At 49.7% G+C, this 22,699-nt stretch overlaps 1 protein-coding gene across 3 annotated transcripts in view; it reads left to right on the top strand.

Annotated features, from left to right (window-relative positions):
- Nucleotides 1–22,699, top strand: part of CEMIP (cell migration inducing hyaluronidase 1) — a 173,703-nt gene that overhangs the window by 73,601 nt on the left and 77,403 nt on the right. For 2 of the 3 annotated variants that reach the window (XM_074399936.1, XM_003921681.4), the window contains one exon: nucleotides 21,267–21,376. In XM_074399936.1, the coding sequence (XP_074256037.1) occupies nucleotides 21,267–21,376 (110 nt within the window). Of the gene's footprint in view, nucleotides 1–18,066; nucleotides 21,377–22,699 lie in introns of all 3 variants that reach the window. The other variant, XM_074399935.1, reaches the window with a different exon arrangement.

Below are 22,699 nucleotides of genomic sequence, written 5' to 3' on the forward strand. Positions count from 1 at the left end.
GTTCTTACAAAGTCCTGGCCACCAGCGATGGGACCGTCAGCACAGGAGAAACATTGAGAATAGGGTAGAAATCGGTGCAGAAAAGTTTGTTGTGGCTGAAAATTCCAATGCCCATTTAAGATCCTGGGAGATAAAAGTCCAATCACTCATGTATGGGCTGAAGAACTAAGACTTTTGGTTGCAAAACTTGGTTGTAAACCAAGTTGAGCTACGTTTAGTCAAATGGAAAGGGGGAAGAAAGCACAGGGCTTAGATTTATGGTGAGGACATGGGTAGTGTCTCCTGGCATCAAAGGCAGGAATAAAGCCAGGCCACAAGTAGGGACTGGAACGAGGAGAAAAATAATCCACCCACCTTTGGTCCGTTGTGCGCCCGGTCCAGTCTGTTTGACCTAGAAGTTAGAAAGCTTGCTGAGCAAGTGTGACTCTAAAGATCCATCCTGTGAAAGGGCAGATCACAGAGAGGGCGCTGGAACAGAGTGGAAACCCTGGCTCCGGGGAGAGCTTTGGGAAGGCTTGCAATATGGTGGTCTTTGACGCCCTAAGAAGGGAATTGACCCAATTCAAATGGCTTGGCTCTCGTAAGAAGTAGGACTGCTTGAGAAAGAAAATCAGAACAGAGAGATTAGATTCCAAGGGGTCTAGAAGATAAGCTGTAAGGGCAAGCATTGTTTTCTCATCTCTCTGCTCCCCCTAGCCCCCTCCCAGACTTAAGGACAATGGTGTATACCTAAGAATGGCTGTTGCCAGGTGGGTGGCTCACGCCTGTAATCCAAGCACTTTGGAGGCCAAGGCAGGTGGATCACCTGAGGTTGGGAGCTCAAGACCAGCCTGACCAACATGGTGAAACCCCGTCTTAAAAAAGAGAGCGGCTGAATAAACATATAGGTTGACTTGTATGGAACAGACATTTTTGGGGATCAGGACCGTTGAATATGGACAATTTTGTATGGTTCAACCTAATATGTGATACACCAGCCTTGAGTTGAATCTTGTTTTGAATCTTTGTTATGGGACCTTGGGACAAGTCATGGGCTTGATGTTTTAAGATTATTTCTTAGACCCAGGTGCTGGAAGCACAATTTTCAGATTTAATACCCAGGAGGAAACTGACAGAGGCAGGAAGAAGCTGGAGTCAGAGACATCTGTGTTCAGATTCCAACCAGGCACTGTTCCCTGGGCCTCTGCAGGCCCTCCGTGAGCCAGCGAGGCCTGCCCTGAGATGTGACAGTGCCACTTCCTCTCTCTGCCAGGACCACTTTCTCTCATTTTACGGAGAAAAGCAAGGAATCACTTTTTCCAACGGAAGCTTCTGGAAGATCTTAAGTAACAAGGCTGACCAGAACTGAACCTAGGCCAGCGTGCTGGGCCACAGCTCAGCTCTGCAAATGTGGCCAGAACCTGAGGCGGGGGGGGGGGGGGGCTCTGCTCACTGCCTGGCAGCTTTCCCTGGCTATAAACCAGGCGTGGGCTGCAGCCCCTGGGAGACCAGGCTGAAGGCCCAGGAGATGCTTCAGGCAATTTGCCGTTGCTCCCTTGAATTCCATTTTTAATAGCATCTGTAGGGCAGGGAGGGCAGGGCTGACCTGTGAGCCTGGTGTCCTGATTTCTCAGGGCAAGACTCTCTCAAAGGTATTCTTTGAGCATCCACATTTGTTTTCAGCAAATCAGTCTCTGCCCTGTTTTTTTGTAGAACACAACTAACAATGGAAAACAACTTTTACGTAAGAGAGCTAACTGCAAACCAGGAGCTTCCCTAAACATCTTGTATACGTCATCTTTTTGAATCTTCTCGAAACCTCGGTTATGCAGAAGGTGCTTAATAGCCTTATATGCTGGACAGGAATCTTAGCCTAAAAATGTCAAAGGGAAGTCGTGGGGAGGGAAAGGAGAAAACCAGAAAGAGGAAAAATAAATCCACGAGATAATGTTATAATAAAGAATGAAGCCATGCCTGCTTTAAAGACAACGTACAGAAATTTCCAAGCCTTGCAGAGCCACTAACTGGTACATGCAGGCATCAGACTGTATCTTTTAAAAGTCAAAGCTCAGCAGAGCGTGGTGGCTCATGCCTGTCATCCTAGCCCTTTGGGAGGCCAAGGCAGGAGGATCACTTCAGTCCAGGAGTTCAAGACCACCCTGAGCAACATGATGTAGAATAAAAAAAAAAAAATTAAAAGTTAGCTTGGTGTGGTGGTGTGTGCCTGTAGTCCCAGCCACTCGGGAGGCTGAGATGGAAGGACGGCACAGGGGTTTGAGGCTGGACTGAGATATGGTCATGCCACTGCACTGAAACTCTTGGAGACAGAGTGAGACACTGTCTCAAAAGATAAATAAATGAAAATAAAAGTGAAAACTCCTCCTCACCAACATATGGTAACATTTATGGAACATGCCAGAAACTCCCTGATCCCTTCCAGTGCTTTTCCTCCCAACTGCTGTTTGAGGAAGGTCCTGTTGTTGCCAGCATCTTTTAGATGAGGAAGCTGCAGAGCAGAGAGGTACCAGGGCTCGCCCAGGGTCACACCGCAGGTGAGTGATGGAACTGGGAATTGAGCTGAGGACATCTGCCTCCACAGCATCTTGTTGGATTGGAGGATAGTGGCAAACACAGCTCCTTCTGGCTGCATTTTGGTAGCAAAGTTGTGCCTTGTTTTGTTTGTTTTTAGACGGAGTCTCGCCCTGTCGTCCAGGCTAGAGTGTAGTGGCACCGTCTCTGCTCACTACAACCTCTGCCTCATGGGTTCAGGCTCCTACCTCCCGGGTTTGTCTCCTGTCTCAGCCTCCCGAGTAACTGCGACTATAGGCATGCGCCAATACGCCTGGCTAATTTTTATGTTTTTAGTAGAGATGGGTTTCGCCATGTTGGCCAGGCTGGTTTCAAACTCCTGACCTCAAGTGATCTGCCTGCCTCAGCCTCCCAAAGTGCTGGGATTATAGGTGTGAGCCACAGTGCCCAGCGCGTGCCATCTTCTTGCTCCCAAATTCCATTTTGTTGGCCCTCCCTGAAGCAGTAATAGTAAGGCAGGTGTGTAGTAGAGTATATTAATGCAATTGGATATTCCTTAGCAGTTCTGGGAAATGAACTACTGATACACAGCAACATGGGTGGATCCCAAAACATGCTGAGTGACAGAGCCTTGTACAAAGGTCCGCATACTGGATCATTCCATTTACATGAAGTCCTAGCAGAGGCAAAGTGAATCTATGGAATGTTTCTGGTGTTTCTCACCTAGAAGAGTGGTTGCCACTTGGAATTCACTGGGAAGGCGATGAGGGAACTTTCTAGGGGGACGACAATGTTCTGTACCTTTCTGGGGATCTGGGTTTCAGAAGCATATGCATTTGTCAAAACTCAGCAAGTGTACAGTTTAGGCGTGTGTTTTATTTACACGCACAATTTTCCCTCAAAAGATGGAAAAAAAAAAGAATATGGAACTCTAGTTAAGAATATGCAGGTTGACGTGTTTAAGGGTAAATGTGGTGGTGGTGTCTGTAATTTACTTTGAAATGGATCCAAAAACTAAGATGGATTTCTGGATGGATAGATAGATATGCAATAAAGCAGGAAGATGTTACTGGTAGCATCTGGGTTGTGGTTGTATTCATGTTCACTGTGAAATTCTTTCAGCTTGGCTGTGTGTTCGAAAATTTTCATAGCAAAATGTTGGGTTGGAGGGAAAAGCAATTCTGTGGAGCCCTGGGGTCCCCTAGTGGTGAGTCAGGGGTCCCGGAGCTCAGCATTTCGAGCTGAGATTATGCAATCAGTAACTGTCGTCTCTGCATATCTGTCACAGCTCCCTGGCCCTGAGTAAGCACTAAAATACGCGTTTCCCTGGTTCTTACTTTACAGAGGGAATACTGAAGCCCAGGGAAGGCCTGCCAAGGTCTCCCAGGCCTAGAACCCAGGGTTCCCTGTTGCTGGCCACTCCTCCTGGCTAGTTTTATCAGAACCCATTTTCTTCCATAGAACAGGGACTTTTGTTCTATAGCCCAGGGCTGTAAATTTCACCTGCGAGCAGGGATCCAGGTAACTGATCCCATCACAAGGAGCTGGCGGCTCCCAGGGCCGTAAAACAGGCCTGTGCGTTAGAACCCCACCTGCCAGTGGCTTCGTGTAGGTGTATTTGAAGTCACAGGAAACCAGAGTGGTTTCTACAAATAAATAACCCAGGAGAAGACAAGCCTCTCAGATCAAAGGAGGACTCTGGCCCAAACTTGAACTAAAATCAAGCATGCTCTTTCGACTCCACTCTGGCGGGGCAGAGGGAGGAGCAGAGAAAGTCTGTCTGCTGTGCAAACATTCCCTGTCTCTGCCCTTCCTGGGTTTGTATGAGCCTGAGAACAGGAGCCCGGGGGGAAGGCTGCACTCTCTGAACTGCTGCCAGGCCCTGCCTCATGGCATTCCAGCCTGGCTTCCAGGCACAGCAGGTGCCAGCAAATCGGCCTCTTGTTGGGTCCGAGCCGAAGGGGCTCATTCGTGGGCTGCACGCCTGTCTCGGGGCTCTTGCATAAGCCCGCTGGGGCCCCCAGCTCTTTGAGAAACTTTTCAGGGCATCCACTGTGTTTGGTGGCCCCACTGGTTAATATTAATGCAACTGGGGGAAGGGGGAATGGAACCCAGTCAGGGAGGATGAGGGCAGAAGGTGTCTTAGAGTCGAGGAAGGACCCTTAGAAGTTGAAGTGTGCAAACTTCACTGTGCGCATTAGTCACTGGAGATTGCCAATCAGTGTCCTGGGTCAAGAGCCCTGGTTTCTAACAGGCGCTCAGGTGATGCTGATATTGCTGGGCCCCGGACCACACTTCCAGCAGCATCACCAAGGGCCAAATCCCTCCCCTCATGAAACGTATGGACAATAAGCAAACTCATTAGCGAATATAAGGTTATAAACTGCGTGAAGAAAATAACCAGGATGCTACAAAGGGCATTGATAGAGAAAACCTTCAGATGGGAAGAAGAGGGCAGGAAAAGCATCTGTAAAGACAGGACTTTAGGCTGGGACCTCGGGATGAGTGGAATAGGGAAAGCTTTCCAGGCTGCAGGGACCCCATGTAAAAAGTCCCTGGGGCAGAATCAAGCCTGGCATCTTCAGGGAAACGACAGGCCCATGTTGTATGAGTGGAAAGTGCAGGTGAGGCTGCAGAGGGGTCAGGCCACATGGGGCTGGATAAAGGACTCTGACTTCATGCTGGGTGGGACAGGAAGCCCTTGTAGGGTTTTAAGCAAAAACATGCCGCGATCCATGCTGGTGGGTCTGTGGAAGACGGATTGGGATATGGTAGGGAGTAGGCCGTTGGTGGTTCTGGCATAGTTCTTCATGCAATAGTTGTCAGCCTTAGTGCTAGTGATGATGTTCATTCTTTCTGATGTGGGTCGCATTTTCTAGGGATGTGCCTGTTTGGGGGACACCACACAATTGAGGAAAAGAAGTCTTTTCGAATAAAGTAATAGGAGGCCTCATTAATTAGATAAACATTTTACGAGAGCAAAAAGACTTGTAAAGAACTAATCTTCATTTTTCCTTCCCCTTTGGCTCCTTATTAGTTACGATTGTTTCCATAGTGAACATCAAAAACACAACTCAAATTGGCTTAAACAAAAAAGAAACCGTATTGGCTCAGGTAGTTGAACAGTCCAGGGATAGTGGTAGCCTCAGGTATTGGTGGGTCTGGGTGCTCAGGTGTGAGCTTTCTTCTTCTCTAGGCTCCACATTCCTCTGTGCAAGCTTCACTCTCAGGGAGGCGCTCTCAGTGTAGAGGCAAAGGTGGCCCCAGCAACTCCGGCCTTGCCAACCGCAGTGGGATGAGATCCAGCTTTCCCAGTAGCTCCAGCCAATGTCCCTTTTCTTTGACTTGGGTCATGTGAACATCCCTGTGCCAGTCACAGCAGCCAGGGAATGTACCTATCCATTGGCCAGGCCGGGTCACTCATCTACCTTAGGAGCCTGGTGGGTGGGTCAGCCCCAGTTAGCCACATGGACTGAGAGTTCAGGGACAGATGGCAGCAAAGGGAAATCAAGGTGCTGAATGCGGGAGCAGGGAGTGAAAGCCGCAAACACCCTGTGTGGGCCCCTCATTCATTCTGAATACAGCACATTCTCCCATCCATCATTAAGGCTGGTTCCAATCCATCACCTTTTGTTCTAAACCTTGCCTCTCCTGAAGACACCCAGCTCTGGGAGCAGAAGGCATCTTGCTGGCACTGGAGCCCTACCTGTCCCATCTCTCCTGCTCCTTTCAGCAGAATATGCCTTTGCCCAGGTCAGAGGGCCTTTGCCGCCCCAAGGCCCTTGTCTCCAGTTGAAGGATGCCTCCAGTTCACAGTCCACATGCTGGAAGGCAATGGTGGACTAACCCTGACCCTAACCCCAACCCCGCTCTAAACACAGATCTCAATCCGTGGCATCTGCGCCGACTCCTGGTAGACAGTATCAGAATCGAATGGATGGTAGGGCACCTACTTCTTGTGCACCGAGAACTGGAGAATTGCGTGGGATGAAAATCCCTTACACATTTAGTGGCCAAAAGTATTGGAGCAGTGAAGGGAAAAAGTAGTTTTTCCTTTAGTTGGTAGAGAGAAGAAAACGTATCTTCCCCTTTCCACTGTGCCTCTAGAAGGGCTTTACCTGAATGATTCTTTACAAGAATCTTTCAGGGTGTCTGGCTGGTGTGCAAATTCAGATTACTAATTCCTGCTCCAAACCTAGAGTCAGAACCCTAGGGGTGGGGTGGATCTGCCTGCTTGTCAGGCTCTGCAGAGGAATCTCCCTCTCTCTCACTCATACACACACACACACACACACACACACACACACACACGCATGCACACGCACACACATACACACGCAGGCACGCACACATTCCTCTGGACCTTTCCAGCTAAGGCTGCTGGCTCCCCCTGCTTTCAAGACCTCTGGGTGAGTCTCTCCAGTGCTCTGTTCCCCTGTTCCTTCCTTTAATTTGGAAAGCAGGTGCTTTAGAATTACATTTCTATCATACAAAAATAGTTTGAACGCACAGAACAGAGCCACATGTAGAACCACTCCAATAATGTTTTCCAGGGCCTTCTGGTTTTGAGAGCTGCTTTCACATCCAGGTGTGTATGGTGTGGCCCACTTAACTGGAATCCAGCCTTCTTGGACCCCCGTCACATTACCTGTCTTCCCTCTGGCCACTAGAATCTTAATGACAGTTGTAAGTCGGGCCCACGCAGTCTGCGATCATGGGCTTGCTGTGCTGGGGGTATCACTCCGAAGGGATTAGTTGTCAGGGTGAAAGCCATGATGGGATGAGCATGGCACAGAGCTTGCTGCAGGGTTTATTAACCCAGCACTGCGGCACTGCAAACCCCACATCCAGTGACGGGGTCTTCAATGCCGTTCTCACCTACCAGCCAGTCAATGAAGCCCTGAGCCGAGCGGGCATCTGCTGCAGGGAAAGGCATCGTTTCTTTATTTTCTTTATTTTATTTTTTTAATTGCATTTTAGGTTTGGGGGTACATGTGAAGAACATGCAAGATTGTTGCATAGGTACACACGTGGCAGTGTGATTTGCTGCCTTCCTCCCCTTCACCTACATCTGGCATTTCTCCCCATGCTATCTCTCCCCACCTCCCCACCACCCACCCCTCCCCTATTTCCCTCCAACAGACCCCATTGTGTGATGCTCCCCTCCCTGTGTCCATGTGTTCTCATTGTTCAACACCCGCCTATGAGTGAGAACATGCGGTGTTTGATTTTCTGCTCTTGTGTCAGTTTGCTGAGAATGATGGTTTCCAGGTTCATCCATGTCCCTGCAAAGGACACGAACTCATCGTTTTTGATGGCTGCGTAATATTCCATGGTGTATATGTGCCACATTTTCCCCGTCCAGTCTATCATCGATGGGCATTTGGGTTGGTTCCAGGTCTTTGCTATTGTAAACAGTGCTGCAGTGAACATTCGTGTGCGTGTGTCCTTATAGTAAGGCATCGTTTCTACAGCATGCCCAGCTCCAAACACTACACACATCCCTCCTCTCCATTCCCACCTCCACCTTGCCTCCACCCCAGTTTCAGCCACCTGGGTGTTGACATCTTATCACCCTCAACTTCCCCTCCCCCCAGCTGTGGTGTCCCCTCTGCCCTCTGACCTCACCGCTAAGCTGCAGCCCCTGCTGCTGTACCCTTCACACCCTTCTTTTGCTGTGTCCCCTTGCCTGGTTGGTCCCATGGCATCTCCTAACCCCATTGTCTCTTCCTTCCGGCACCTGCTCCAAAGTCACTTTATCAGCGAGACCTCCTGTCCTCTGCTTGATTTCTCTCTGTAGCTCTTTGTATGATCCGACATATGTGGGATGCATTTCCTTGCTTATTAGTTTCTGTTCTTCCTCCTGCAAACCCTCTCTCCGACAACTGGACCCTAAGCTCTACCCTAATCTCGGGCAGGGTCTTTTCCTGGGTTGTCTCCTGCTGTGTCTCAATGCCTAGATCCATCACGCAGGAGGCACTAATAATAAACATGGATTGATTAATGAAATTCCAGCAGGGACCTCGAGGCTGCACTCCTATTCCCCTCCCATTCCTCCTCTCTGTCCCTGGCAGCATGAAAGCACACATCAGCTCACTCCTCTGGCTCCTCCTGTCCGCCAGTGCCCCCACGCCCATGCTTTCAGGATAAAGTCCAGACTCCTTACCTTTGCCCTGAAGGTGCTTCATAAATGAACCCTGCTCTATGCTCACCTTTGCTGATCCTTGGCATCCTCCAGGCATCCTCGCTCTCCTTTAGCCCGGATTTTATCCACTTTGAAACAAAGCTCTTCCTGGGACTATGAGCCTCCCTTCCTGCACTGGGCCGGGAACTCCCCAGCAGGGAGAATGGGGAAAAGAGAGCCATTAAATAACCCCGATGACGAGTGATGTAGGTCTTGACCCTGGTAGGGGTGATAGGGAGACGGCAGGACGCATCTGGCAGAAATTTTTCTTGAGCTTCAGAAACAAGTAGGCACACATAGAATAACTTCAGGCCAGAAGAAATGCCAGGCCAACTGCTGATGCTAGTATTTTCAGTTAACAAATCGGATTGATGAAGTGTTTATTGCTACAATCGCTTCCCAAGCCAGTACAGTGCACACCACCAGCCAGGGAGGTGTGTAGCCCAGTGAGTAGACTTGGGTAGCTCCAAGTTCTGACTCAGAGTCTCAAGAGAGGCTCACCTTACCTTTGAGGTCTTTGAACTCTGTGATCTGGCTGCTCTTGGCATCATTTGAGCTTTTAGCTGCTGGCTCTGGGGAGCCAGCCCACACCACTTTGCCCAGAGAACTGGGAATGAAAGGCTCATGGTGGGGCAGCCTCCTGGGCTCCCCTGACCCTGACGGACTTTCCCTGCCTGGAGGAGAGCCAGCCGGCAGAGCCTTCTGTGGGTGGTGCCTGGGGAAGCCGGAGTTGGGACTCGGGTCGACTTGTCTTTGACATCAGGTGGCAGCTCCTGTCTCGAAATACCTACTGCATCCGGTGATTTATAAGGAGGCTGAGGAGCCTGGATTGAGCTGGTAGAACTTAAGCTGCCTTTCCAGATGAGGCTCACTTGTTGACAGACCATCTGATGGGCTGGGAAAGCCAGACAGATGCTCAAATTCAGGAAAGGACAATGGGACTTCCGAGCGCGGAATCCTATCATGGAAGAAGCTGTCCTGTGCCATGCAGACTCGAAGCTGGGGCCGGAGGGACAGTCAGGAGAGGTTTAAGGTGGAGAGGGAGCCAGCTGCCAGAGCATCGTTCATTACCCAAACCTGTGGGTCCTGAATGAACCTCTCTGTTAGCCTCCCTCATACCGTGGGAGCCAGGTCGCCTGGCTATGGAACGTGTCACCGAGCACGGACACTCCCTTTCCATGCAGATAAGATGGGCTGCCTTCAGTGTGAGGTAGGAGGCAGCTTCCAGGGCAGGCTGGGCTGGGGGAGGATCCTTCCTGTGCCATGCACAAAGATAGCAGCAGGTGGATGAGGGGCAGGAGTGGAGATGGACCTTAGCTAAGCTCCCAGGGAGAGGCTGCGGCTGCGAAAGCCCAGATATCAGTAGCACGAGCTGGGACAGGATTTGTGTAGGCACCCGTGGGAAGTCCCAGAAATGCCTGCAGAAATCATGCGAGAGGCCTGTCCTATGGGAATAAGTGAATTTCAGAGGTGTTGGGTGTCTATGGCCTGGGGACTGAGGGCAGGGGAAACTGGGACACTTGACTTTTTTTTTTTTTTTTGAGATGGAGCCTTGCTCTGTCGCTAGGTTGGAGTGCAGTGGCGCTATCTCGGCTCACTGCAACCTCCGCCTCCCAGGTTCAAGTGATTCTCCTGCCTCAGCCTCCCAAGTAGCTGGGACCACAGGCACGTGCCACCACGCCCAGCTAATTTTGTATTTTTAGTGGAGACAGGGTTTCACCATGTTGGCCAGGATGGTCTCAATCTCCTGACCTCGTGATCCACCTGCCTCAGCCTCCCAAGGTGCTGGGATTACAGGCGTGAGCCACCGCACCCGGGCTTGGCTTACCTTTTCTAGTGTGCAGTTCCCACTCCAGAGAGTCCTGGGATTAGCAGGACAGGCCAGGACCCTTCCTGGCTGCAGCCTCCAGTCACTCCAGACTGTAGCCGGGGCAGGCTGGCCTTGGACTTGCTGGGCCTGAGAGCATCTGTATTGGTAACAAGACTTCCCCTCTTGCTTTATGATGCTGGGAGACAACCGACTCCAGCTCCAGCTGGGTAATGCTAAAATGGCAAAAACAGAGTAATATATATATTTTGAAATCTGCTTATTTTAATGTCTCCAATTTCTCCTTCAAAATATATCCACCTGTTTTGATAGAGGGCATTGGACAAAAAGTTCAAAGTTGCAGAGCTGGGAAAGAGCCAAATTCGCTTGGCAAACACGTTCACTCAGTCCAGTGTTGACTGGGCAGCCTTGGTGTGCCAAGCTACTGAACTAAGGTCTGTTGGGAAGAAAAATGTTTTCATGGAGTCCCTGCTCTCAAGGAGCCCACGGCTCAAGGTGGAAAGTGTTCAGGAACTCCAAAGACAGAATGAGATAAGCTTAAGTAAGGGTTTGATGAATCCGATGTGGATGCAGAGGGAGAAGAAATTGACAGGAAATTTAGGGCCAGAGAGAACCCTCTAGGGGAGGTAAAAATTATTTTATTTTGTAATTAAAACAAATTAAACATTTCAAAAGCTGGAGCACGGCAGCTGGGAGGATGGTGGGGAAGAGAAAAAACATTGATGTGAAGGAAGCAAACAGCAGAACAGGGCAAGACCTTTGGGGGCCAGGAGGAAGTTAGTGGGACTAAAAATAGATCCGCTCCCGGGGTGCTGCATTTCCCCCACCCTTTCCCCTCTGTCACAGCCCCTCACCCAGCAGGTGCTGTGTTTTCATTCATGGAATCCCCCAAAGGGTGGGGATTTAATACTGGGATGGGTAAACCAAGTCATATTTTATCTCTCTCTCTCTTTCTCTCTCTCTCTCTTTCTCTCTCTCTTTCTCTCTCTCTTTCCTCCCTCCCTTCCTCCCTTCCTCCCTTTTTTCCTTCTTTTTTTGACAGAGTCTCTGTTGCCCAGGCTGGAGTATAGTGGCTCACTGCAACCTCTACCTCCTGGGTTTCAGCGATTCTCCTGCCTTAGCCTCCCGAGTAGCTGGGACTACAGCCGCCCACCATCACACTTGGGCCATTTTTGTAGTTTTAGTAGAGACAGGGTTTCACCATATTGGCCAGGCTGGTCTCGAACTCCTGACCTTGAGATCTGCCCTCCTGGACCTCCCAAAGTGCTGGGATTACAGGCAGGAGACACTGCACCTGGCATATTTTATCTTTTAATCCCTTTCCTCTCCCCTTCCTTCCCTTCCTCCCCTCCCCTCTTTTGGGAGCTGTGCTTTGCTTGAATGTGAAAGACAAGCAAATCCCCCTGGAATAATACAATGAGCCAGGCTGCAGAGCAGAAATGACCTCCTCCCACACCCTGGCCCTCTGAGGTAGCAGGCACCTCCCTTTATCCGCTCCTGAATTCTCTGCTAGGAGGCTTACTGTTTCAGGACCCCAGGACTCTGGCTTGGTGCATCTGCCACACTTCACATAATCCAGGCAGAACTTTCGCCCAGAGCCCGGTGAGGGACTCTCATTAGGTCATTTTTGGGTTTTTTCCCCAGGTCATAAATATATTGCCCAGCAGAGGTGAGTTTCCTGCATAAAGTCCTCTGTGACAAGCTTTCCAGAAAGCAACTCTTGTTTAGATGTACCTCTCATCTGATGACGCAGGGCTACCAATTCGCTACCCAAAAAGCCCATGTAGTAAGCCGGTCTGATGGCAGCTGCATCCGTCACCGCCCGGGAGGCAGACCTGGGTGATGGAGACACACTGACCTTTACAGAGCCTTAATTCGGGCCGGCCCAGTGTCAAACGCATTGCAAGCATCTTATCCCATCTAACAGACCTCTGAGACATACGTACTATTATTTCCCCACTTTACAACTGAAAAGACGCAGGCTTAGACTGTTAAGTGATTGGCCAGTTACACATACAGCCCTTAAGTGGCAGGTCTGAGATTTAAATTTGGATCTATCTTGTGATAAAGCCTGATACACTTTCAAATATTTAGGAGGTTGACGCTTAACTCATGGCTGACAAGCGTCGTTTTGGGATTTAATGAATACTCTGTAACTAACCGTTCTCAAACTTAAGCATATATCAGAATCACCTGGAGGGTTTGTTACGCCAGCTTTCGGGACCCCACCCCCAGATTTTTCTGAGTCATTAGGTCAGTAGGTCTGCAGTGGGGCTGAGAATCTGTGTTTCTGACAGGTAGTGTGACCCTGCTGTTCGGGAATGCCACCGTGAGAACTGTTGCTCTCAACCGGGTTGCAGCTGTGCCAGACCGTCTACACTGCTCTGAGCACTGAGGCCCTAAGCTGGAGCTGTTCAGTAGAAGTTTCTGCAGTAATAAACGCGTCCTCAACCTGTGATATCCAATACAGTAGCCCCTAACCATATACAAGCTATGGAGTACTTGAAATGTACCTAGCGCAACTGAGGAACTAAGTGTTTAATTTTGTCTAATTATAATTAAGTGTAAATCTACATAGCCACATGTGACTCATGGCTACCGTACTGGACAGCATGAGCTGTGTCCAACCCTTTGAATGGGAGGACTCTTTTTGCTTATCCGTGATGGTGGCTATCATGAAAATTTCGCACAAACTTTTTTTTTTTTTTTTTTTTTTTTTAGCTCATTAGCTGCTGTTAGTGTATTTTAGGTGTGGCCCATGACAATTCTTCTTCCAATATGACCCAGAGAAACCAAAAGTGTGGACCCCCTGCCAGATGTGTCATTGTGGCTAAATTATTTACTCTTACATTTAATCTCAAATGAGCAATTACGGGTTGACTTTTCATGAGGACGTATCTGGTTTGCGGGGAGGGTCATGTGTATTATTCAGATTTCTAAGCCTGTTGCATGAGACGGGACTTGGGGGATCCTTGAGGGTGAGGGTCTTACCCGCCTTTTCCCCCAGCACCAGCACAGCGGTTACCCATGGGGTACCGAGACCATGTGAGTTGAATGAATAGGAGGATGAAATAGTCTCAGAGCTGCCTCTCTCCCAAGTGCAATTGGCAAAGGCTTTGAAACCATCCCTCCCCCAGGGCTGATTTGTGGGGTGAGGAGGGATTTGGATTTGATGGCACTGCAGGATCAAACGAGATTCACTCTGCTTTGCTTGGGGATGGGCGAGCCCGCGAGGGTGAATTTGTTACCACAGAGAAGAGTAGTGTCTCTCCTCTTTGGCTCTGCATGTGGTTCCCCAGTGGGAATTTCCCACATCAACGTTTTTTGGGGAAAAGCTAATCTAAGACTGTTGGCTGGTCGTGGTGGCTCGTGTCTGTAATCCCAGCACTTTGGGAGTCCGAGGCGGGTGGATTACTTGAGATCAAGAGTTCAAAACCAGCCTGGCCAACATGGTGAAACCCCGTGTCTACTAAAAATACAAAAAAATTCACTGGGCATGGTAGCGGGTGCCTGTAATCCCAACTACTCCGGAGGCAGAGAATTGCTTGATCCCAGGAGGCGGAGGCTGCAGGGACCTGAGATGTGCCAATGCACTCCAGCCTGGGTGACAGAGCGGAAAAAAAAAATTAGCAGGGTGTGGTGGCAGCACATGCCTGTAATCTCAGCTACTTGGGAAGCAGAGGCAGGAGAATGGCATGAACCCAAGAGGCAGAGGTTGCAGTGAGCCGAGATCACACCATTGCACTCCAGCCTGGGCAACAAGAACAAAACTCTGTCTAAAAACAACATCAACAACAAAACAAAAACAGAAACGAAAAAGACTCTATGGATAAAAGGAACCCAAGGGATGCGTTTACTATCCAAATAATGATTTTTTTTTTTTTTATAAAGATGGGGTTTCACCATGTTGGTCAGGCTGGTCTTGAACTCTCTACCTCAGGTGATCTGCCCGCCTTGGCCTCCAAAGTGCTTGGATTACAGGCGTGAGCCACCACGCTTGGCCCCAAATAATGATTTGAAGTGTTGCCTCAATAGAAACAGAAGAGGGAATAAATGGGCCTAGTCTTCCCCTCTCTCGCCCATCCTCCCAGGCAAGCAGAGTGACAGAGAAGATGACATGTGTCCCATAATTTGAGCTCAGAGGGCAGTTCCCCTATCAGGAACTGATCAGATTTCCATTTAGTTGCTCCTAATCATCTTGAGCAGCTCCCTTCTACTCTGTGAGCCTCAGTTTACATATCTGTAAGATGGGGAGGGTGGGGGTGAACAAGATCGTTGCTGCTTAAAGCATGATCCACCAACCAGCAGCGACAGCTTCCCCTGGGAGTTTGTTAGAAAGGCAGCATCAGACCCTACCCCAGACCCTATCCGAAACTGCATTTTAACAAGTCCCCTCCCCTGGAATCGGGGTCTTATTCCTATCAGCTCCTACTTTCTGTGAGCCGGAAGCTAAACTGTGAGTTGTTTTATTTTTAGGAATTAGAAGCACAGTTTGTGGAAGAGACACCAGGCTTTAGAGGGTCTCTGGGGTTTTTGTTCTTTGCAGCAATGGGAGCGGTCTGCATAGCTGTGTTTTCAAAAGGTGAAAGTAACTCATGCCAGAGAAGCGTGTTTCATGCAGCAGCCTGGGATGTCCCGATTTGCAGAAGCAGAGGGTTTTCTTTTTTCTTTCTTTTCTTTTTTGAGACGAAGTTTCGCTCTTGTTGCCCAGGCTGGAGTGCAATGGCGCCATCTCGGCTCACCGCAGCCTCCGCCTCCTGGGTTCAGGCGATTCTCCTGCCTCAGCCTCCTGAGTAGCTGGGATTACAGGCACGCGCCACCATGCCCAGCTAATTTTTTGTATTTTTAGTACAGACGGGGTTGCACCATGTTGACCAGGATGGTCTCGATCTCTTGACCTCGTGATCCACCCTCCTCGGCCTCCCAAAGTGCTGGGATTACAGGCGTGAGCCACCGCGCCCAGCCCAGCAGAGGGTTTTCTAAGTGCTTCTCTCCAAAGATGCAGGCTAGGGTGCCCTGTCCCTGGGGTCCCAGCACAGTGGCCCCACACATCCCGTCTAAGGAAACAGTGCTGACAGCAACGCCTCTGAGAAAGGGCTGGCAGGAGGGAGATCAGGGCTGCTGGGAGTTTCCCAGGCTTTTGACTCTTCCTTTGTTTATCTGTGATCCAGAGGGGTGCTTGGACTGTTCCGTCTCCCACCTCCTCCTTCTCTCTAGGGATGCTGTGTCTGAACCAGGTGACCAGAAAGATGCATTTCCCTGCCAGGGGAGAGCTGGACCTGGGGAGGGACAAGTGGCAGGTGGAGGTCATTAGGGATGGGGGGTGTTTGGCTGCCCCTTACCTGACCCAGGAGAGGAGGACAGGGTCCTCACTGAGCAATGTGAGAGAAGGGTTTCTGCATCACAGTTTGTCAGGGGAGATTCCTGTCCTGCAGGAAGATCTCTGAGCTCTGCTTTCCTGTTTCCATGGTTTCTGGTGTCCACGGGGATAGACTTGGGCCCTTAGCCAGAAACGGAGCTAAGTGGACCCTGTGCAGATGATCCTGCAGGAGCCATGGCATGGATTTGAAAGTCCATGGACAAGAAACCTAGGTCATAAAGGAAGAGGGCAACATGGGAGCTTCCCTGACCACAAGAGGGCTGGAGGGGGATTCTTGCCCACCTTCCCCCAAGCTCACTCAGGCTTGATTTCAGGATCATGATTTTGTATACCAGGGGCAAAGAAATGGCTCAAATCAAGCATTTGCTCTTCCCAGTAAACCTGGGTGAGATAAGCAAGGTGTCATTTATTGTTCCCATTTTATAGAATGTGGCTTCCGGAACCAGACCACCTGGGTTCACATCCTGACTAGGCCACCTACTAGTCCTGTGACCCTCTGCAGAACCTCAGCCCCCACCCCAGACCTACAGAATCAGAATCTGCATTTTTTAGCAAGTTCTCTGGGGAAAATAGGTACACACCGAAGGTTGAGAAGTGCTGACTGTATAATATTCCACGCTCCTACGGTGTCTATATTTCCGAGATCCTGAGATGAGACTGCAAATAATTGCATCCTTGGGAATTAGAAGCACAACTTTTGGAGAAGAAGGGCTGGCTTTGAACTCTGTCACTTATGTCCTGTGTGACCTTGGGCAAGTTATATGCTTTGTGCCTCCGTTTCCCCATCCATAAACTAGAGATAATAATTATACCTAGCTCAGAGTATTGCTTTGAGACAGGAAATTAGCCAATGTAAGCAAAACGCATAAAACAGTCCCTGGCACCTCACAGGGTCCCGGTAGTGTTTGCCTCGATTGTCACTGTTACTGTTACAGATGAGAGACCTGTGAGCTTCAGAAAAGCCGGGTAATTTACCCAAGGATGCCATATGAGTTTGCCAGGCTGCCATAACAAAGTAGCATGGACTGGGAGAATTTGACAACAGAAATGTATTTGCTCACGGTTCTGGAGGCTAGAGGTCTCAGCTCGAGGTGTCAGGAGGGCTGCTTTCTTCTGGGTCCGCTCTCCTTGGCTTGTCAGTGGCTGTCTTCTCCCTGTGATTTCACCTGGTCTCTCTGTGTCTGCGCCCTGGTCTCCCTCTTTTTACAAGGACACCAGTCGTGTTGGATTAGGACCCACCCCTCTGACCTCATTTTACCTTGGTTACCTCCTTAGTCCTAACTCCAAATGCAGTCACATTCTGAGGTACTGGGGGTTAGGATTTCCACGCATGAATTTGGGGAGTGCACGATTCAGCCCATGACAGACACCTAACCATTAAGTGACATATCAGCGTAAACAAAACTGTGCCCAAGGGAAGTCACAAGGGTGTGGTTGATTCCAAAGCCTGCTACCTCTCCACAGGATAAAAAGTGACCTGTATGGGCCAGGCACAGTGGCTCACGCCTATAATCCCAGCACTTGGGGAGGCTGAGGCGGGTAGATCACAATGTTAAGAGATCGAGACCATCCTGGCCAACATGGGGAAACCCCGTCTCTACTAGAAATACAAAAATCAGCTGGGCGTGGTGGCATGCACCTGTAGTCCCAGCTACTCGGGAGGCTGAGGCAGGAGAATTGCTTGAACCCAGGAGGTGGAGGTTGCAGTGAGATGAGATCGCGCCATTGCCCTCCAGCCCGGGCAATCAGACTGAGACACCATCTCAAAAAAAAAAAAAAAAAAAAAAAAGAAAAAAGAAAAACAGAAATGTTATGAATGCTGTTTGACATAAGGTGAAAGCACATATTTCTGAACCTTGCCTAGGTTTGCCTGAAGCAAGAATCACCTCCTGCGGGGTGAGCAGGGAGGGGAATGCCTGTCTCTCTGCTGTCGTATTCCAGGAAACCAGCTTCCAGGTCACCCTGCCAGTCTCATCTCACCTCCTGCCTCACAGCTGAAACTGACCCTTTCTCTTACCTCTTCCTCCCTCTCCTTCCAAGAATCCCTAGAGAAGATCCTGGCTCCCTGTGAGGTTGACGGTGCCATGGGAATGCCATTGCTCTGCGGCCTCTCTGGAGGCTCCTGTAACACTTGGCTCCTTTCCCCTGTCTCCCCTTGCCCTGCAGGTGACGAGCCCTGGATCCGCTGAAGCAGACGCCAGCAACCAGCGCCTCCTGCTCCTGCTTTTCCTCTTTTGTCTCTTGACCCTGTGAGGTCCAGCAACCACGGGGACCGAGCAGCAGCCGGACCTGGGGACAGCTGAGCTTCTGGAAAACCTTAGCATGTTATTGTGAAGACTTGTGGAGTATCCCAAAGTGCTGGCTTTTGGGAAAGGATGCCTGCATTTTCTTTTGCAAAGGCTTTGCTGCAGGAGTTTGCTGCACACTGTAAGGGACAGGCCAGCTCAGGTCTTCGTGGCTCAATCTCTGAGCAGCCCTCTAACCCAGTGAGGACAGCAGTCAACCAGTCTCCAGACAGCTTCCTGCAGAGACTTCCAGCATTGTTAGCTAACATGAGCTCCTCCAGCGCCTTCAACAGCTGGGAACTGTTTCAAGACTGTCTTGCCATCTAAGCAGCAGAATACCAGTTTCTGTTGCCAGGAAGCTTTTCATGGCCAGCGGAGAATGCTGTCCTCCCTTGGTCAAAGAATTCCCAAGTGAAATTTGGGGATCTTTTAGGATAGAATGTTTCTTGGGACATGTGTCTTCAGGCACTGGAAGCCACACACGGGCAAGAAATCCCAGATGACCACTTTCCCCCTCAGTGTGGGATTGGCCTCTGTGGGCAGGGCCATCTTGCTGCCCCCAGCGACTTAGACAGCTGGCTCAGACATAGCAGAAGGTCTCACAAATGTTGGGAAAAGGGAGTTGAGTGTTCTTCCTCCATGTGGAATTATTTTTGCATTTAGCCAGAAAGTACCTTTTTTTTTTTTGATCTTTGAAATCACCTGTGATATAATCAGAAGATGTCAGACCTTCAGTGTCCAAGTCACCAACCTCCCCACTCTGTACCTGGGAAGTCTGAGGTCCTCAGAAGGAAACGTGTTAATGGGGGTTACCCAAGAAGTTAGGGCAGGAGGGGTGCCCCCACCCAGCCCACCTCCCATGCCCTCTCACTTCCAACCTTGCTGTCTGTCACCTTCCTTGACCAAGGAAGGGTTCCTCAGGGCAGCCATGATGATCGGGACCCTTTGGTAGCAGACAGCAAGCTATTAATACCTTTGGTTTTTCTAAACTGGTGGAGATCTGAGACCAGGATTCTGGCTTTTCCCTGAGGACCGTAAAATGCTATTCCTGATGTCCCCTTCTTTCTATTGTAAGGAGCGTGAAACGGAGCACTCATCTTCTCGGGGCCATGGGAAAGGCGCCACTCCCAGAGGCTGTGATGTGTGACTGCAGCGATCTGGCTGAAGTGACTAGAATGGGTCCTGTTGTTCTCGGGCAGAGCAGGCTTGGGCCAGGCAGGGTGGCAGTTAAGAGGACACGGCCGGCATTGATTCTGGGGGTATCATTTCCTCCCTCCCCCGGCCTCCCAAGCACACCTGTGTGGGAGGTACCAGGCAGAGGGCCCAGTGCCCTCCTTTCAGACCCCGTGCCTGTCCCAACTCACTGAACTCGCACAAAGAGCTTTGCTTTGAACCGAAAGGTCAGGGGTGATCAGATTTGTCACTGAGCTGGTTTGTAGGGAGGAGCCTGGGCCGGGTGAGATAGATTTTGGCCCTTTTCTCAGTATGGGAGAGTATCTGTGTGTTTCTGGGCACAACTACAGTCATATTCAGAGGAGGAATTGGGGAGGCGGCATAGAAGCTGGAGCTGGCCACCCCCAAAGCCCGTCTAAGTTCCCTGGTGCTCTACAGAGGGCTTGAACAAAGACTTCTCTCCAAGTGACATTATAGCCGGAAAAGGAAATCTCACATCTTGTCTTTATTAAGTTCCTGTCTTGAGGTTTACCTAGATAGATTCCCATATTAACCTTCTGTATGAGTAAAAGGAAAAAAAATAACAATAGCTTCAATAAATTTGAAGTTTAATAAACTAGAAGTTTAATTCAGGCCAGGCATGGTGACTCATGCCTATAATCCCAGCACTGTGGGATCACTTGAGGTCAGAAGCTTGAGACCAGCCTGGCCAACATAGTGAAACCCCGTCTCTACTAAAAATACAAAAATTAGCTGGGTGTGGTGGTACATGCCTGCAATCCCAGCTACTAAGGAGGCTAAGGCAGGAGAATTGCTTGAACCCAGGAGGTGGAGGTTGCAGTGAGCCAAGATCCTGCCACTGCACTCAAGCCTGGGTGGCAGAGCAAGACTCTGCCTCAAAAAAAAAAAAAAAAAAAAAAAAAGTAAAATAGCTTAATTCTCTCACAATAAAACAAGCGCACCATCCAGGGCTATTCTGGTTCTACACAGGGTCAAGGCCTAAGTTTCTCCCTACTTGCACTGGCATGCTCTGTGCATGCATGGCTCCCACCATATGGCCCAAGATAGCTGCTAACAATCCAGCCATCCCATCTTCCTTCCAGCTAACAGGAAGGAGAAGGGAGAGAAGAAAGTCTCTCTGTCCTTCCTTTAAGGGAATTTCCTGGAATTCAGACGCCATAATTCTGTTATATTGGCCAGAGCTGAATTCCAAGACCACAAGTAATGCAAGGGAGACTGAGGACTGTCATCTTTATTCTAGGTAGCCATGTGCCCAGATCAACACCAGGGGTTCTGTTACTGAGGAAAGAGGAGAAAATGGACACTGGGGACGATTAACTCTCTTTACCACACCTTCCTCCTTGATAGACAGGAACGTTTACAACATGCAGGCGGCTATATTTACATTTTCAATATTATTATCCAAGACTGGAGTAGACACATAGACTGATAATGTAAGGGCTAGAAAGCAGCCAGTCCACACCCTCAAAGATTAGAAAACTAAGATCCAGAGAGATTAAACAGATCGTCTGAGATCACACTGAGTTGGCGGGATCTCATTCCCAGCTCAGGTTCAGTGGGAGTACTTTCGTTCTGCGCTGTTTCTTAAGAAAAAAGCTTCATTCTGGAGGGGAGGGAATTTGAGCACCAAGGATGAAATTCCATCCATCACTCGGTCTCTGAGCTGCAGGACATGGGCAGGACAATGGGAGGGTTTTCCTGCCCCAATCTGCCCTGGAGGAGAGGCCACTGCACTGGAGTGTGGGCTGGCTGGCGTGTGCCCGTTCTGGCACTGCCCGTCCTGTGTCTGTGTGTGTGCATGTGGCTCTGTCTGTCTCCATGTTGGCCCTGTGTACTGATTCCAGCCTGCCAAGGCTGCATGTCTGACTCTGTGTGCTTCTCTTTCAGGGAGCACGCTGCCAGGATGGGCGCTTTTGGGAGGCAGGAGTCTTCCTTCAAGGCCATGCTGACCATCAGCTGGTTCACTCTGACCTGCTTCTCTGGGGAGACATCCGCAGGTGAGCACTGCAAACAGCTGGACCTCTGCGTCTCAGCATGCAAGGCATGGCCCCTCAATGCTGCAAGGCTGCACTTGTGGGAGCCAGGAGGAGGAGCCATGGGAGTGGGTCAGGGTGACTGGGCCCCGGCTCGACCTTCCTCAATTCCTTGGTCCCTGGCACGTTTCATCCTGGGCTTCAGTTTCATCATCCACAAAATGAAGGCATTGGACCAGAATTGGGGGTTGCAAACTCAGTATCTGCAGGAGCCAGGCACCTGATACAAATGAGAGAAGCTCACCAGGTAGGGGCACTGGTCAGATGGAGAGCTGAGGCCCTTCTATAGGAAAACACTTTTCTCCGTTCTAGCCAATTGTGAGAGATAGGGACAATTTGACAATTTCAGAAGGGGTTTAGTACTGTAATCTTACCATGATTGATTGCTGTTTTATTGATGCTATTTTTATGTTAATTGAGTTTGATGATTTTCTATAATAAGAATAGAGAACCTTACATTGAATTTGTATTTTGTTTTTCTTGACCCACTGATGGAAGAAAATAATCAGTAACTAGTGAAATTCCTTCACTGCGATTTCTTGAAGAACTTTTCTGATTCTTAGGGGACATAGCAAATAGCACATATTTTTTTGAGACAGGGTCTTACTCTGTTGCCTAGGCTGGAGTGAAGTAATATGATCATGGTTCAGTGCAGCCTCTACCTCCCTGGGCCCAAGTGATTCTCTCATCTCAGCCTCCCTAGTAGCTGGGACGACAGGTGCATGCCACTATGCCTGGCTATTTTTTAAATTTTTTAGTAGAGACAGTGTCCCACTATGTTGTCCAGGCTGGTCTCGAACTCCTAGGCTCAGGGGATCCTCCAGCCTCAATCTCCCAAAGTGCTGGGATTACAGGTGTGAGCCACCATGCCCAGCCAGTAGTCAGTATTTTAACTTTCCCAGTGATGATTGGCTATATGAGCTGAATTCATTCATTTATCCCTTTCTCATTTATTGAATTAACAGACACAAAGCAGGCATTGACTGTGCCAGGAACCGGGTTTGGGTCTGTCTTTTAGGGTGGCTTACCCTAAAGGTGACCCACCTTGGAGAGGTGCCCTCAGGTACTTCCCTTGATTATTTCCTCCCACATCCTGGCACCCGTTTTGCTGTTTGCATATCAACCATGTGGAAAGGGGCTGAGCCTCGGGTTCCGTCTGGCCTGTGCTTTTCTCTGACATCAGAGGGATGTAGGCGCCAGCCCTTGCCATTCAGGCTCCAAGTAGGTCGGGCTTGCACTCCCTCTCAATCCTGGTTCAAGCGGCCCCTCCTGGGAAAGTGAGGGTGG

Source organism: Saimiri boliviensis, chromosome 5, assembly GCF_048565385.1.
Source record: "Saimiri boliviensis isolate mSaiBol1 chromosome 5, mSaiBol1.pri, whole genome shotgun sequence".
NCBI classification, from domain to species: domain Eukaryota; kingdom Metazoa; phylum Chordata; class Mammalia; order Primates; family Cebidae; genus Saimiri; species Saimiri boliviensis.